This window comes from Rhamphochromis longiceps, linkage group LG12 (assembly GCF_057381845.1).
Source record: "Rhamphochromis longiceps isolate RC_006_pf linkage group LG12, R_longiceps_female_GT1.1, whole genome shotgun sequence".
In the NCBI taxonomy this organism is placed as follows: Eukaryota; Metazoa; Chordata; class Actinopteri; order Cichliformes; family Cichlidae; genus Rhamphochromis; species Rhamphochromis longiceps.
Genome location: NC_140568.1, coordinates 31,302,184 through 31,316,307, shown reverse-complemented (window position 1 = coordinate 31,316,307; position 14,124 = coordinate 31,302,184). Strand labels below are relative to the sequence as shown.

Below are 14,124 nucleotides of genomic sequence, written 5' to 3'. Positions count from 1 at the left end.
CAGCTTCCAAAATGTCACATTTTTAGCAACTAAAGGTTTTTGAAATTAATTTAAAAAAGATTTTAAAAGCCATTATTCCAAGTATGCATAGATGATGACATTTATGATGATATTTAACACACAGCCAGGCTGGAGGCACTGCTAATGAGGAAACTCTCCCTGCTGTGGTTTCATTTTCCTTTTTTCCTCATGTGTGAGAAGTTCACTGCTGAACCATCAGTCAGAAGGATGTATTGACCATGACTTAGTTTTGCCTCTGTCTAATTTTTGCATTGCTGTCTTAAATGTATGTTACTTCTGTAAATATGTGTGAAATATTATTCAAATCTGCAAAAATGAAATGGGTAGTCCATATTATACACATTATTAAAACATGCATTCTCTTAATTAGATTTTAAAGAAAATCTGCTTTCCCTGATCTTTTTTTGCTGTAGTTGATGCAACATTGTAACTAACTTAAAAAAAATTATTGAATGCATTCTCTGATCTTTTGGCAGCCAGTGCGCTGCTTTTGTTCATAGGGAAAGCTGATTTTAGACAGATGGATCCAAAGTGCCTGTAGTGGTCACTGGGTTGTATTTGCATGTTTGCAAGTGTTATGGTTAGAATTTATTGGAATTAGAGCCAGACTGATATATTGGCCGTCTAATGTTATCGGTCCTTGTTGGCTATATAGCAATATATGAGCATCAGCATTTACAACAGGCAATAAATGAGAATTTAACAAAGTAAAGAAAGTACAGGATAAACAGAGATAGTGTCAGGCAGAGTGTTAACAAATAATCCAAAGCTTGCTATGACAATAAAAAGTTTATTTTTAAACCGACAGGTCATGTTGTCTTAGTAAAGATTCATAAACCTGCACATAACAAAATTTCAGGAAATCAGCTTTTTTCGTGTGCTTGAAAGAAAAAATATGGGTCCATATGTCAGATTTTTAAATTGCTCAATATCTGTATCGGTACTGGTCTCAAAAATCCTATATTTGTTGGTTCTAATAGTAATATCAAGTTTTTTTTTAGCTTCTATATCTATACATTTTGCAGTCTGTTTTTCTTCTGACTATAGAAAGGCTTACATTTGGTAGCAAGCACTTCTACTTGACAAAACAGTAATCTGTGGCATAAAAGTGATAATTAGAAGGAACCATAAACGCGATAGATGTGCAAAAGATAATATCCAAAAATTTGATATCCCAAATGATGAAAACATTTAGTGGGTTTTATAGTCAGTCTTCTATATAGTAGCCTATAGTCGTCTTTTGATAGTCCTTTTTGTCTGGTGGGAAAAGAACAACATCCAAACAGCTTGAGTTTGTTAGTTTTGTATTTCCTGATTTGAAATCTTCCTCTGGGTACCATTACACACTCACGTAATAAATATCAGCTGAGCAATCAAATTTTTTTATTCCCACAGACAAAAAGAAGTAATAATAAAATGTTCTCTTCTGTTTCCTCACAGGATTTGATTCTATTTGTGGTGGTAGAGTTAAAGTGCACGCACCCATACGTGGAAATGTGCGCGCGCATGTGTGTGAAAGGAGGTTCTCCCACGCCGATTATTAAATAAAGTTATAAATACTGTGCCAATAAATAACAATAACTACAGTGACAACGTGGAACTAAATACCAGAGCAATGACCATCTTCCCTTTTCACTCAGTCCACTGTCCAGGGCACAGGCGAGACGTTCAGGGAACCACTGCTTTTTTCTGTTACTGTACTCTGAGGTATCATAATATATAAAAAGGAACTTTTGCTTTAGATTGTCACACTTGGTGGGACTGGATATAAAACTGGATAGATCTTAAAGTAAAGTTTAGCAGGACTTCAAAATATGTACTAAAGTTATTGTACAAAATAACGTCAGCTGATTCTGTGATGGTCAGGTGGGAACTTTTCTGATTTTATACACAGAATGATTCAGCTGGTGGCGCTAGTCTTCTTGCTTTGCCCTGCAGCAAGATAAGCTTGGTGTTGCTGCAGTTTCAGGTTAGATTGGCCCTCCAGCTCACAGAGGAGCTTGAGAAAGGCAAGAACTACTGACACAAATGCTGTTCGTAACAGCAGCACGAGTTAGTCCAACCAGTGGACCAAAGATTCCCTATAGAGAGACAGGTAAATAATGGCCAGGACTCTCACAACAGCAACCTGGAGAGCCTGCTAGTAAGGAAATATTGGTTGGAAAGTGCTGGGGAGTTAGCTTCACTGCAGAATGTTATGTTCCAGAAAAGGCTGGCTTATCAATCAGAAAGCGTAGTTACAGTTATGATTGCAGGAAGTCAAACGTTTCTATTTCAGTTTATAATCTTGTCTGAAAAAATGTTGACATTAGCTAAAACCTCTCTGGGAGATGTCAAATAGGTAGCCTGTGGTAGTGTTTTTGCTTTTTTCTGTGGTGTTAGGAGACATTTCAGATGGTTTCTGCCTGGTGGTATTTGACTGTGTTTTTAATTTGTTTTTAAAAAATGTAAGTACACTGTGTCTGTAGAACACAACTGGGCATTCCTCCAACGTGGTTGACTGGAATCATTTGTATATCCTTGCTCCTAGTCTTTGAGGAGCACCCACTCTTTTTGAAATACTAAAGCTAGTGTTGCTAGAGTGTTTGTGAGTGCATGCTGGGTTCCAATTGTGCTTTTAATACTATGCTTGCAACGTTTGATATTTTGAATGTATTTATATAATAATACATACAGCATAAATTGAGCACTACTACATAGTAGTATAGTATTCTGATCAAAAATTCAAAGTTGTTGGTTATTCAGAATAATCATTATACATATTTGGAACACAGCTACATGTTCACATTGTCACTGTGAACAATTATGCTATCCATACCTCTACAGCGTCACTGTTGTGTAGGAATCTGTAGCCAGAGGTGCTGTGTGTGTCTTTATTCTTTAAGTTACTGTATATATGGAATGCCTTCATGGAGGTCACATAATAGTTACAGGTAGGTCCATGAGTATTTGTATAATAGCGGAATATTTGTGATTTTGTCTCTGAACACCAGCATTTTCAATCATACATTTAGGATCTGATTGTTGTAGTATTGCATTACCTGTTTAGGACTTAAAGCCATTTTCTTCTATTTTCAGAGGTTTGAAAGTAGTTGGCCAAGATAACATAATTTGGTTTTGGTACTTGGATGAAAATGCTGGAGATCTAGAATCTGTGAATGTCACCAAGTGCTGTGTTTCCTCCTTGCAGAAGCTCTGCCAGGCTTTTGCTGCAGTTGCCTTCAGATCCTTGAGAAGCTTTTTCTCATTTCTATCAGCCATGCATGCCTGTAGAATAACATGGTCTCGACCATGTTTGACAGATGATGTGACCTGCTTTGGATCAGCTGAGCTGTTCCTTTCCATCTCTATACTTTTCTCCTCCAATCATTCTGCTACAAATGAGTCTTTCTGTCATCTGTCCAAAGATGTTTTTTTTTTACTCCAGAACTAATCTGGCCTTCTTGTTCCTGAATGTAACTCGAGGTTTGAACACTGTTGTAAAGTCACTGTATTTTCATTCATGAAGCTTTGTGTTGTTTGTAGACTTTGACAATGATACACATGTTACTGAGATGGTTAGATGTTATTAAGGTGTAATTCTTAATCATGGAAATAATTCTGTCATCATGCTCTTTGTCTTCTGTGAGCTACCCAGGGCATTCCTTCTTTTTAAGAATGTACAGATTGTTTATTAGGTTACTCCTAAAGTTTTTGCTATCTAAAATTGCTTTTTCAGCACATTTCACTTGCATCAACATCTCTCTGGCCCTCAAACTGAAAGTTAAGTGAAAAGCTATAAAATGGCAGTTTAACAACTTAAAAAACATTGGACTAACAACAGAACAGGTCTCACCTGTACTGCTTTTAAATTCTCCATTTACTTTGGAACTGCTGAAAATGGGGGACTATGTATAAAAATGGCTGAAATTCCCAAACAGTCAATATGATACTTTTGCCAAACCTTTTGAATTAAAGCAAAAAGTCACTTAAATCAGTTCTGTCACACTGCACTTCAATCACATGTTGACTGCTTATTTTAAAATCCACCGTGGTGAGGTAAAATTACAAAATTGTCCTTGTTTAAAGAAAGACTTGTGCAACTAACTCTGAGTATGCCATACAAGTATAGGCTATCAACATGTAACAGCAAAAACCAAACTTATAATGTTTTTTAATTGTATATCTTTCTATTTGTATTAGGGTGATTTGAAAATCTTAAGAAGAAACATTGAAGTCATAGCACACATGTTGCTGTAGATTTGTTGCTGGGCTAGTTAAAGCTAAAGTATATTTAAGTACTGTGGGTCGCTTGGAAGAAGCTGGACATGTAAGCATAGGAGAATGAAACAGTTGACATAAGGTTTAAATGAGAATGGCTAGAAGCTTGTTGGAGGCAGTTACTAATCACTAGGCGGAGGAGGATAAAGGCTAGGTGGCTACCTATTAAATTCAGCAGACAATACTGACAAAAGTAAAACTGAGTCTGTCCTGATTGAAAGAAATCACAGCTAGTGGCAGAAGATGTTTAGCTGGTTGCAACCCTCTCCTAGCTTGTTGGGGTTTTTTTTGGTTTTTTTCCCCTCAGGTGTGCAAATGTTAGTAAAATGGAAATGCAAATTTGTGCACATGTGCACACACAGCTGTACTCATGGAATTGTTTGCTTTTAGAGGGGATGTCCCCTGAAGCTCAGTCTGGATTGAGGGTTACTCAGTAGCAAAAGTGTGACTTAAGTGCGGTCTGCTGCATCGGGAAATGTACCCTTGCAGAGTTGCGTGTGCCTCGACTCGAGCGCAAGCATGCAAACAGCACCATTACCTCAACCTCTCTGCCTCTCTCTCTCTCTCTCTTTCTCTCTGCCTCTCTCCCTCTCTCTCTCTCTCTCTCTCTCTCCCCCTCCATACCTCTCTGTTTTCTCTTCTCTATTGTGTACACACTCCCCATCTCTCCCTCTCGCTCTCTCTCAAACAGTCACACATACTCGCGCTCTGCTCAGCTCTGAAGGATCAGTAGCTTATAAACTGGCTGCACTCAGCAGTCACTCTATGTAGGAAGAGGAAGAAAGGATAAATTGCTGTGACTGGATGGAACAGAATTCCTTTCTGGATTGAGTCATACTGGGCTGGGGCTTTTTAGTGAAGTGAACCACCACAGGTTCACCGTTGGCTTTAGCCAGACAGAACCGGGCTGTTCTGTGCTCAAACCGACTGAATTATTTCAGAATTATTTCAACTCTGGCTGGCTTGGTTTCACTGGACTGTGTTGAGTTTGCCTGCAGGCCTGGGGGATAAAGGGCTGGAATGGAATTCCCCCCCTTTTTTTTTTTACCTCCAAGATTTTGCATCACGCTCTCCCTCTCTCCTGCTTTCGTGCTGCGCTCATCTTCTCCTTTGCACTTTCACAGCAGATATTCAGTGTTGCAGAGCAGACAAAGGCAGCAGCTCTCAGTCCTGTTCTTGTGCTTGCTCCTTTAAAGACAAAAAGGAGTGGGGGATTTTTCTTCTATTTCCCCTCGCTTTTGCACAGAGGGAGCTGCTATCGTGACAAATTACCTGCAGAGCTTCTTGTAGTTTGTTATCCACAGGATTTTTGGATGTCATTTCTTTTTTTCCGCCTGCTTTTTTTTCTTTTCTTTTTTCTCTCTGCACATTACTAAACTTTGACTGTGACAAAGGAGCGGCACATATTTTACCTGTGTTTATTGCATTACATCTGATTTATCTTGGCTACCTTTACTATTCATTCATTTGGCTGGTAGTGGTGCTTTTTGTGGTGAAGCCGGGGTAGGCATGGCCCAGCAGGCAGGCATGGGGGTGACCCACCAGGACACCCTGGCAGTGCCCCCCATGCCGAAACACTCCGGCCTGAACGAAGACCTGGTGAAGATCCTGCGTGAGAACCTGCTGCAGCCGGAGAGGCCGCGAGGACACCGGCGATCGCCCTCCTCCATCTCCCCCCGCCTTTCTCCGCGCAACTCGCCGCGACTGCTTCGCCGCATGTTGCTCAACAACAACATCCACAAACAGAGGCGCTTCACTGTTGCACATACATGGTGAGGGCTAAACAGACAGGTGTTCAGTGTGCTGGCGGCTGTAGATGTGGAGCTGATAAATGGGAGGCTGATAAAGGGAATGTGTCTTGTTTGTTTTTTTTATCAGACAACATGTGGTCTAAACCACACCCGTGGCAAACTTTCAAGGTCGCAACTGTGTTTGTTGAGCGCTGTGTGCGCGGTGGGAGGCGGTAGTGTGAAAAGCCATTTGTGTAATTAAACTTTGTTCGCGGTTTGACTTCAGCGCTTTTCCTCTTGCAGAAATGCCAGGTATGTGTGTGAGCGAATCCCCCTGTTAGCTTTTCTTCATGTCTAAACCCTTTTCCCACCTCTAGATAATGAGATCCTCTCTGCCTTTTCCTCACGGTAGTGCTTGTCCCCCTTACTTCTCTCATTCTCCAGTGTCCCTCTGCACTATGCAGCCCCCCCCCCATCCGCCTTCCTGCGCTGTTGCTGCTTTTATCTCTCTGTGATGTATAGTCATGCAATATGTCACGAGATAAACCCCAAAGCTGCCTGTCTTGTTAGGTAATTCAAGGCAGGAGAAGCCATCCATCTCTATGTTTATTCCCTCCTGCTGTGGGTTTCTCTGCACACCTGCCTGCCTCCCTGCAGTTTTTGACTATTAATTAGTCTCTTCCTGGCTGTCTATCAGCCTCTGTTGCATTTACCTCATCCCTTCCTTTCAAGTCGTTTCCAGTCTCCAGCCTCTCTCTCCCATTGCGCCTTTTCGCCTCCTCCCCACTCTCATTGTTTCTCCCCCTTAATCAATTTCACCCCCTCCGCTACACCCCATCCCCTCCTCCTCCGCCTCACCCTCCCCATTTTTTGCGACTCATCTCTCTTTCTCTTCCCTCTCCATTTTTCTTCCATCTTTCTCCTGCCTCTTTCCTTCTTTCTTTTTCAGAATGTCTTCTGTCCCACTTCCTCTACTCTCAATCTCTTCAGTGATTTGTCTCCCTTCTGGCATTTGGATCTGGCTCATGATCAAAAACTCATATTCTCATAAAGAAAATCATATATCAGGATTTCTTTACTCCCCGATCTGTTATTTATTTCACCCTTTGATTCTACGTCAAGGTGTGTTTTATCCAGTCATCTGCCTTTCACTCTCCTTTATATTCTTTTGATTTTTATCATCATTTTTTTCTTTTTCACTATTAATTTATAAATCTGCCATTATTGGTCATTTGTCTTGTGCCCTCTCTTCTTTTTCTTTGCTCTTTGTAGCCGATGGCACAAATACCTGATAAAAGATGTACAGTATCTCATGGCTTCTTGCTATTTTAGTGCAGCCTCCTGCGTGTTTGTACCATTTTAATTTTGTGAATTAATTATCCATGTGCAGATTCATACACTTTCTGCGTGTGTACATGCAAATGTGGGTGTCTGTATGTGATTATTAATTAAGCTTATGTAACATTCGACACCATCTCTCCCGAGTGCCACTCTAAAAAGGAAGCTATTTCTCGCTCTTCCATATTAAGAAGCAGAAATGTGTTTATTCTTGGATTGGGATTTTTCTTTTTTTCCTCATTTTTCTAAATGACGCTCAGTCTTGTGGGGCACATCGGCTTGGTTTCCTAGAATGGTATATATCTTTAACAGGTGAAAATACGAGAGGTGCAAAAAGAAAGGAAGTGACACTGGTGGCGTGATGAGTCATTTATTATAGATGAGAAAATAGCAGTGATGTTTAAAAAAAACCCATCGTGACGAGTTAGCTGTTCTATTTTTGGTGACTGTCGCTCAACTGATTTTCTTACTTTGCTTAAGATGTATATGGAAAAAGTCTATCAGGAATTACTACACTCTTATTGTTAAGGAAGATGAATTGTGAGAGTATTTTTTATTGTTATTGGAACATCCCATAAAAAGACCAGTATTGTCTGCAAAGCCACACCCTGATGGGAATAATGTCCCCTGCAACCCAATAAATATTGAATACCCATAAAATAACCACAAGCCTGAGAGATGGTCATGCAACATCCACAAATAGATATACTCTCCTGAGACTGATAAAAGAAACACAGAAGTGTTTCAGCTTAAACTGCACAAAGAAAATGTGGATTATGACACAGAGGAGTGGAATCAGGTTGTGGCTTAAGCATTTCGTCCTTCTTGTTTTTGCTTATTCAGTTCAGGATAGCAGTGGGGCCTAACCTATCCCATCATAGGGCGAGAGGTGAGGTACTCCCTGGGCAGATTGCCAGTCTAACACATAGAGACAAACAAGCATTGATGCTCACAATGTAGAATCACGAGTTAGCCAAACATGCATGTGTTTGAACTCTGGGAGGAGGTCAGAAAACCTTGTGGGAACCCATGCAAGCACAGGGAGAATATGCAAACTCTGCACAGACAGCCCACAGCTGGGTGGTGGATTTGAACTCAGGACATTTTGCTGTAAGACACCACAACTCTGTTTTTATATGTTCGTGTCTTTTAATAAAACACTTTTAAAATTCATAATGGATGTTTGAAGAAGCTCTGCAATGGATTGGCCATTGCTGAGACTCTCTGCCTTTGACAGTTGGGTTACCTGCAACCTGAGTAGGGTAATTAGGATGGATAGTTGGATGAATGAATGTTTAATTAGTTTCTTTCTTTCCCCCGATCCTGGTGAAGAAAACATCTCTGTCCTTGAAATGGAGAGACCAAATATGTTTGCTTCAGGGTGACTGTGTGGATCTGTGAAATGTGTATTTGGTTAGATACTGGTATTTGGATCATGACATTTGGGGTGAGAGAAGAACAAGAGCATGAAAGAAGAATGGCCACTTAATAACTAACTTGTTGGTCATGTACCTGTGTTGTGTCTTGACATTTGAAAAAAGGCAGCAGACAGAATATCAGACAGAGATAAAGAGAGTGTGGGAGGAAAGCAGAAGAATGGCTGTTTGTGTGTGCATGTGCGAGCCAGGGAACGGGAGAGAAACAATTTGTTTCTAAGAGGGAGACACCATAAAATGGCTGTGAGCGGTCCGGAGGTTGACAACTGCAGTGTAATTTACTCCAATCACCTCCTCATTGTTTTACAGCTGCAGGGAATCACAGACCACTGTGGTGTAAATCTGGTGACATACACAGTCCTCGGTGGCGCCACTCCACACTTCATTAACAAGACAATCCTCCTCCACGGGCCGATTGGTATGATGTACAGCGTCGCTGTTCTTAGGGACTCGACATTGTGAAAACCATTCACAAATTGTTTTACAGTCACTGTGAGAACACTTTAGAGAATGTATCCCAAATGCTGATTGGCTTCTTTGTTCTGAGTGAATTTGATTGGCGTAATTATTTGCAAAGACATAAAAAAGGTATTATGGGGGATTTTATGGAATTTAATGGTTTACAGAGTTCCTCGAAAAAAGGGTTTGGCCTCATTTAATGGCGACACTTTTAAAGTCCCAGTTCTTGGGAAGATACAGCGATGATATAATAGAATTTTGAAAGAAGTAAATATTTGAGCTGGATTTCATTTAGCTGAGAGGATTTTAAGTAGAGTGCGGTAGTTCTTATTTAATTGTTGCCGGCATTATCGTAACCTAAGCTGCAGGAGTACCTCCAACAGCAGCAGACGCATTAGTGTGGCTTTCTTTATGGAATTAGGTAGTATCTACAAAATGGGGTGTGCTGACAACAGACTTAAGACTCAGATTGGCACTGTGCCCTGCAATAAAGGGATGTATTACTTTGAGAGCCACCAGAGTCAGTCCGGGGGGGGGGGGTGATTGGTTTAACCGGAGAGCAGTTGCCAAATTAAATGTATGTGGGGGTTTTTTGTGTTGTTTTTTGTTGCATATGGACACATTGATCACCAAGAGGCTTCTCTACCATTTTGGTTGTGTGATACAGCGTGACCGGAGGTTAATCGCTTTCAAGAGTCACGTCCCATGTCCTGACACTGCGCTTGCAGACCCCCGCAATGGCTATGGTTGAAATGTGCCCGTGCTCTCTCTGAGGTGCTCGTCAATATCCCTTCTCAGCTCTTCTGCTGAAGAGTGCACACAAAGGGAGCGTCGAACGGTGTGCTCTCACCTTCGAGTGACAGACACACTCACGACTCTTTTTTGCATTCTCTCCACCAGAATATCTCTGATGATATCCTGTTTTCAACTTTCCTCCTCACTGACCCTGAGGTATTTTTAATGCTGTTGCACAACACCGTCTGATGCTGCATTGCAACAGTGTAAGTGTCTCTTTATGTAAGAGGAGAGTGGGGTTTCAGCGAGGGGAGAACAGGTGGCTTTAGCTGGTGGTGCTGATGCCGGGGCTTCTTCCCCCTGCTGAGTGGTCCGACTGCGGGGGTTTAGGTGGGGATAGCGGTTGGACCGTTGAGGAGAGATGGATGTTGAATTGATGGATGCGTGATTGATGTGTGGATAAATGCGGTAAGGGTGGTATGGAGGGAGGGAGGCAAGGTAGAAGAGAGGAAGAGCGTGGGAGTAGAGGACCTGAAGCTAAACACAGTGGTGCTAATCTAGGCAGAGCATGACTGTCTTCACTTCACTTCTCACTTGGTTATATCATCTCTCTTTGTCTGTCTGTCTTGCTTTTTCTCCCTCACTATATATTATTTATTTATTTATGTATTGTTTCATTTTTATCTTAACGCGGCTGACAAACTTCCTACAGTAATTGTTGGTCAAGGTTTCCCATTTTTGTTCACAACTTATCCGTACAGCTTAACAGCCTTATGACTCATAGCTGGCCATGGTTGGAGTCTAACAAAACATGCATTTCTTTTTTAAAGAATTAGTTTGACAGTAGCTCCAGCTAGTCAGTGCTTCAGGCGTGAAACCTTCAATTTTTTGTTTTGTGTCGATAAAACAACACAGTGTATAATGTGTTATGTAAGACGAGCTTGGTAGGCAGATATGCTGAGGCGCAGTATCCAGCTAATGGCAGTAGTTTTATATTTACTATACAGACACGAGAGATGCATCGCTCCTGTGAGCCAGCTCTGCCAGAAAATGGATACGTGAAAGCATATTTCTCAAAGCGAACAGGTTAATTTAGCAAAGTTTTCAAACAAGAGGCTTGTCATGCTTGATTTGTTGTGGATATTAATGCTAAAATCATCTGCTTACTATCTGCAATAACACCAAAGCAAACTGCAGATAATGTGACATCCTCTGAGTTTTCCTTGTCTGGCATGATAATATCCAATTCATACTTCACACATTCCTAACAAATTTTGTTTTAAAGATGTAGCTTCTACCTTCGATTCGTTTTTTAGCTCGCAGCTTTCATCCTGCTGTGCAGTAAGACGGATTCTACAGGTTTTATCAGCCCAAACACCGCTCCCCTCCCAGGAGAATAGAGCGCCTGTGATTTGCATACATATGAGCATTTGAGCAATGCTGCTGTGGCTGCTCTGCTAACAGTCTTGGCTGCACGACACATCGGCACAGTTCAGGCTTTTCCTTTCATGACCAGTCAGATTTAGAACAATCAATAGCATGTACACGACTTCGCATGGATTCACTCAAACGTACACAAATAGATATGTGCATGCTTATTCTGTGTCATTCTCTCACTGTCAGAGATTAGACAGGACCCCGGTTATATGACTCAGCTTTGACTTTGTATTCTGAGGTAGTGGCCGAGTCAGTGTTGGCTGAGATGAATAAGAAAGCTAAGATTATATAACTGTGTGACAGAGAGAGACTGTGAAAGAGGCAACGATAAGTACGGCACAGAGTGATGATTGTTTATGTTTTATACACTGTATTTTAGAACTTACCAGAAATAATATTTTACTAATGAAATGCCCTCTAGAACAGCAGTAATCTCATCATCCCATTTCCTGTACAGTTTTAGAACATAACTGCATTGTTTGAGAAATTATTAATACGTCAGTGGCTCATTGCCTCAGTATAAATAGAATTGGTCACTCTGTGCTATCAGCTGACCTGGAGTAACTGCAGAGTGGCCATTCATTAAACAGATTACAGGAAGGCTTTTCGGCAAAGTGACCTTTGCCTATAACCACCTACCTGACTTGCTGCTGAACACGTAATACAAATGTTCTTAAATTTTTTTATTTTGTATTGGGAATCACTGCTTTATGAAATGCCAAATTAGTATTCAAAGACATCTTTTGAGGCTACAGAATAAATTCTAGTCAGGTAATCCGAGCCGGACTGCCTGATCTTGGGTCAGGTACAGGTTGAACTGTGCAATTTAGTTTTATGATCAACATGAATACTTGCCGAGAGGATGTGATAAAGTAGAAAGTGATACACTGAGAGAATTGCAGTAATAATAATTAGTTTAGTCTGGACTTTTTTCGGCCCCACGTGTGGTGAATGCAGCCAATGCAGGTTAGGGTATGAATGACCAAAGGAAACCCAGGATGTGAAACTAACGTCAATAAAGGGCTTTTTTGAAGGGAAAGTAAGCAAAAGGAATTTGCTGATGCTATCGTGCTGACCATTATTTCACAGAAACTGAAATTGAATTCTTGTTTTGTAGTTGATGATTTATTGTGGGCAGCAAACTGTTTTCAGCTTCTGAAATGGGGCGTGTCAGTGAAAGGTTTGAGAGCCACCATAGCGTAACGCTAATTATTTACTTAAGGCCGAAGTTGATGGCTCAGTCATACAAGAGTGAAAATAGGTTGGCAACCTCCTTACAACAAAATGAGTTGTTGCCTGTGGGTTACATTTAATTTTTTTTCTCATTTTATAACTGATTGGAAGTTGTTGCAGTGACAAATCGGTCACCCAACCTCAGTCTCTGGGTGACCTCCTTCAATTGCAAGATGATTGCATAGATCGCTTTGTGGGAAGCAACCTGTCTCCAAACAATCCAAGTCAGTCCAAGTCCAAGTCAGACTGACTGCAGTCTTGCCGGCACATTCCAATTAGTCACAGTTAGTCTTCACCAGTGAGTGCAATTTGTCTGCAGAGCGTTGTTTTACAGTAGGAGACTTGACATAACTGGTTATATTTCCATATAATAGCAAGGTTGTTGAGCGCCTATATTTTTTCAGTTAGATTATTGTCTTGCAGCATCTGCATCATTATCTGTGGTGGAACTTCTGTTCCAAATCTGTGATCTGGACTTTGAAGTGACTAATGTGAATTTCTGTTTAATGTGATTTTCTTTCATTTTGCTGATTTTCTGCAATTAGTCAAAAAAAGAAAGAAAAAAGAAAAGTGGCGTGCTTAACTTCAAACAATAAAATAATCAAAATGCCAAATTGTTAATACTGACTTTGAAACTCGAATTTCAAAATGACATTATATGTTATATAATGTATTCAATATTTCATGGCAATAATAAAAAAGCGCACGTGTTGCCTCAACATTTCTGATGCATGTATGAGCGCAACCTGCAATAAAGCACCAACTGGACCGAATTCATGATGCTCAAAGGTGGCAACAATCACATTAACAGAAGTAGACTGTGAAAGTATTTTAAAAGTAAAAATGTTAAATTCTCTTTCCTCTGTAAGTTTTGCTAATTTTAGCTGTTTCAGTAATCACTGTACTGTCACAAACAGATTGGATGTAACCGCCCCATTCACTTAGAAACAGACTGACTCTTATTGCTGTTTAGCACGTGAAGCACCAATGCTGCTTAGAAGATAGCAACTGATTGAGAATGGTTGCAGGGCTGGTCCTCATTTAAAGACAGTGAGATCACAAGTTCATTGTCCCCAGTCGCAGTCACAAACCACCTCTTGCCCTTTTTTAAATATTGAAATAAGTGGATACGTCTATATTTGTCCACCTGAGCTTGTCCAAGCTTCTGTGAGTTCCCGTTGCCCTCGGCCCCCTTCCTTCACTTTCCACGTTTTTTCACATCAAGCCAGAATTCAGTGCCAGCATTAATAAGGTTCACATCTATTACATGCAAAATTTCTATATGGCTATAGAAATATGGCTCTGAAAACCAAAAGAGATTGACACTGCTTCAGATTCTGCTTGCTGATGTGTATTTTCAGCCCTTAAAAGTCATGACGCCAGGCTAAACATTGTAATTTCCCTGAAGCACAGTTAGCCGCAGGTCTACAGTGATCCGTAATGAAGGGGGGGGGTTATGTGCATATTGATAATTA

At 40.7% G+C, this 14,124-nt stretch overlaps 1 protein-coding gene across 5 annotated transcripts in view; it reads left to right on the top strand.

The window, feature by feature from the left end:
- The window catches only part of pde4d (phosphodiesterase 4D, cAMP-specific), a 211,950-nt gene that overhangs the window by 96,896 nt on the left and 100,930 nt on the right, over positions 1 to 14,124 (top strand). Inside the window, exon 1 of one of the 5 annotated variants that reach the window (XM_085425791.1) lies at positions 5,012 to 6,053. The exons of the other annotated variants lie outside the window; for them this stretch is intronic. Within the exon in view, the coding sequence (XP_085281917.1) occupies positions 5,791 to 6,053 (263 nt within the window). The 5' untranslated portion in view covers positions 5,012 to 5,790. Of the gene's footprint in view, positions 1 to 5,011; positions 6,054 to 14,124 lie in introns of those variants that run through there. 5 annotated transcript variants of the gene reach the window in all.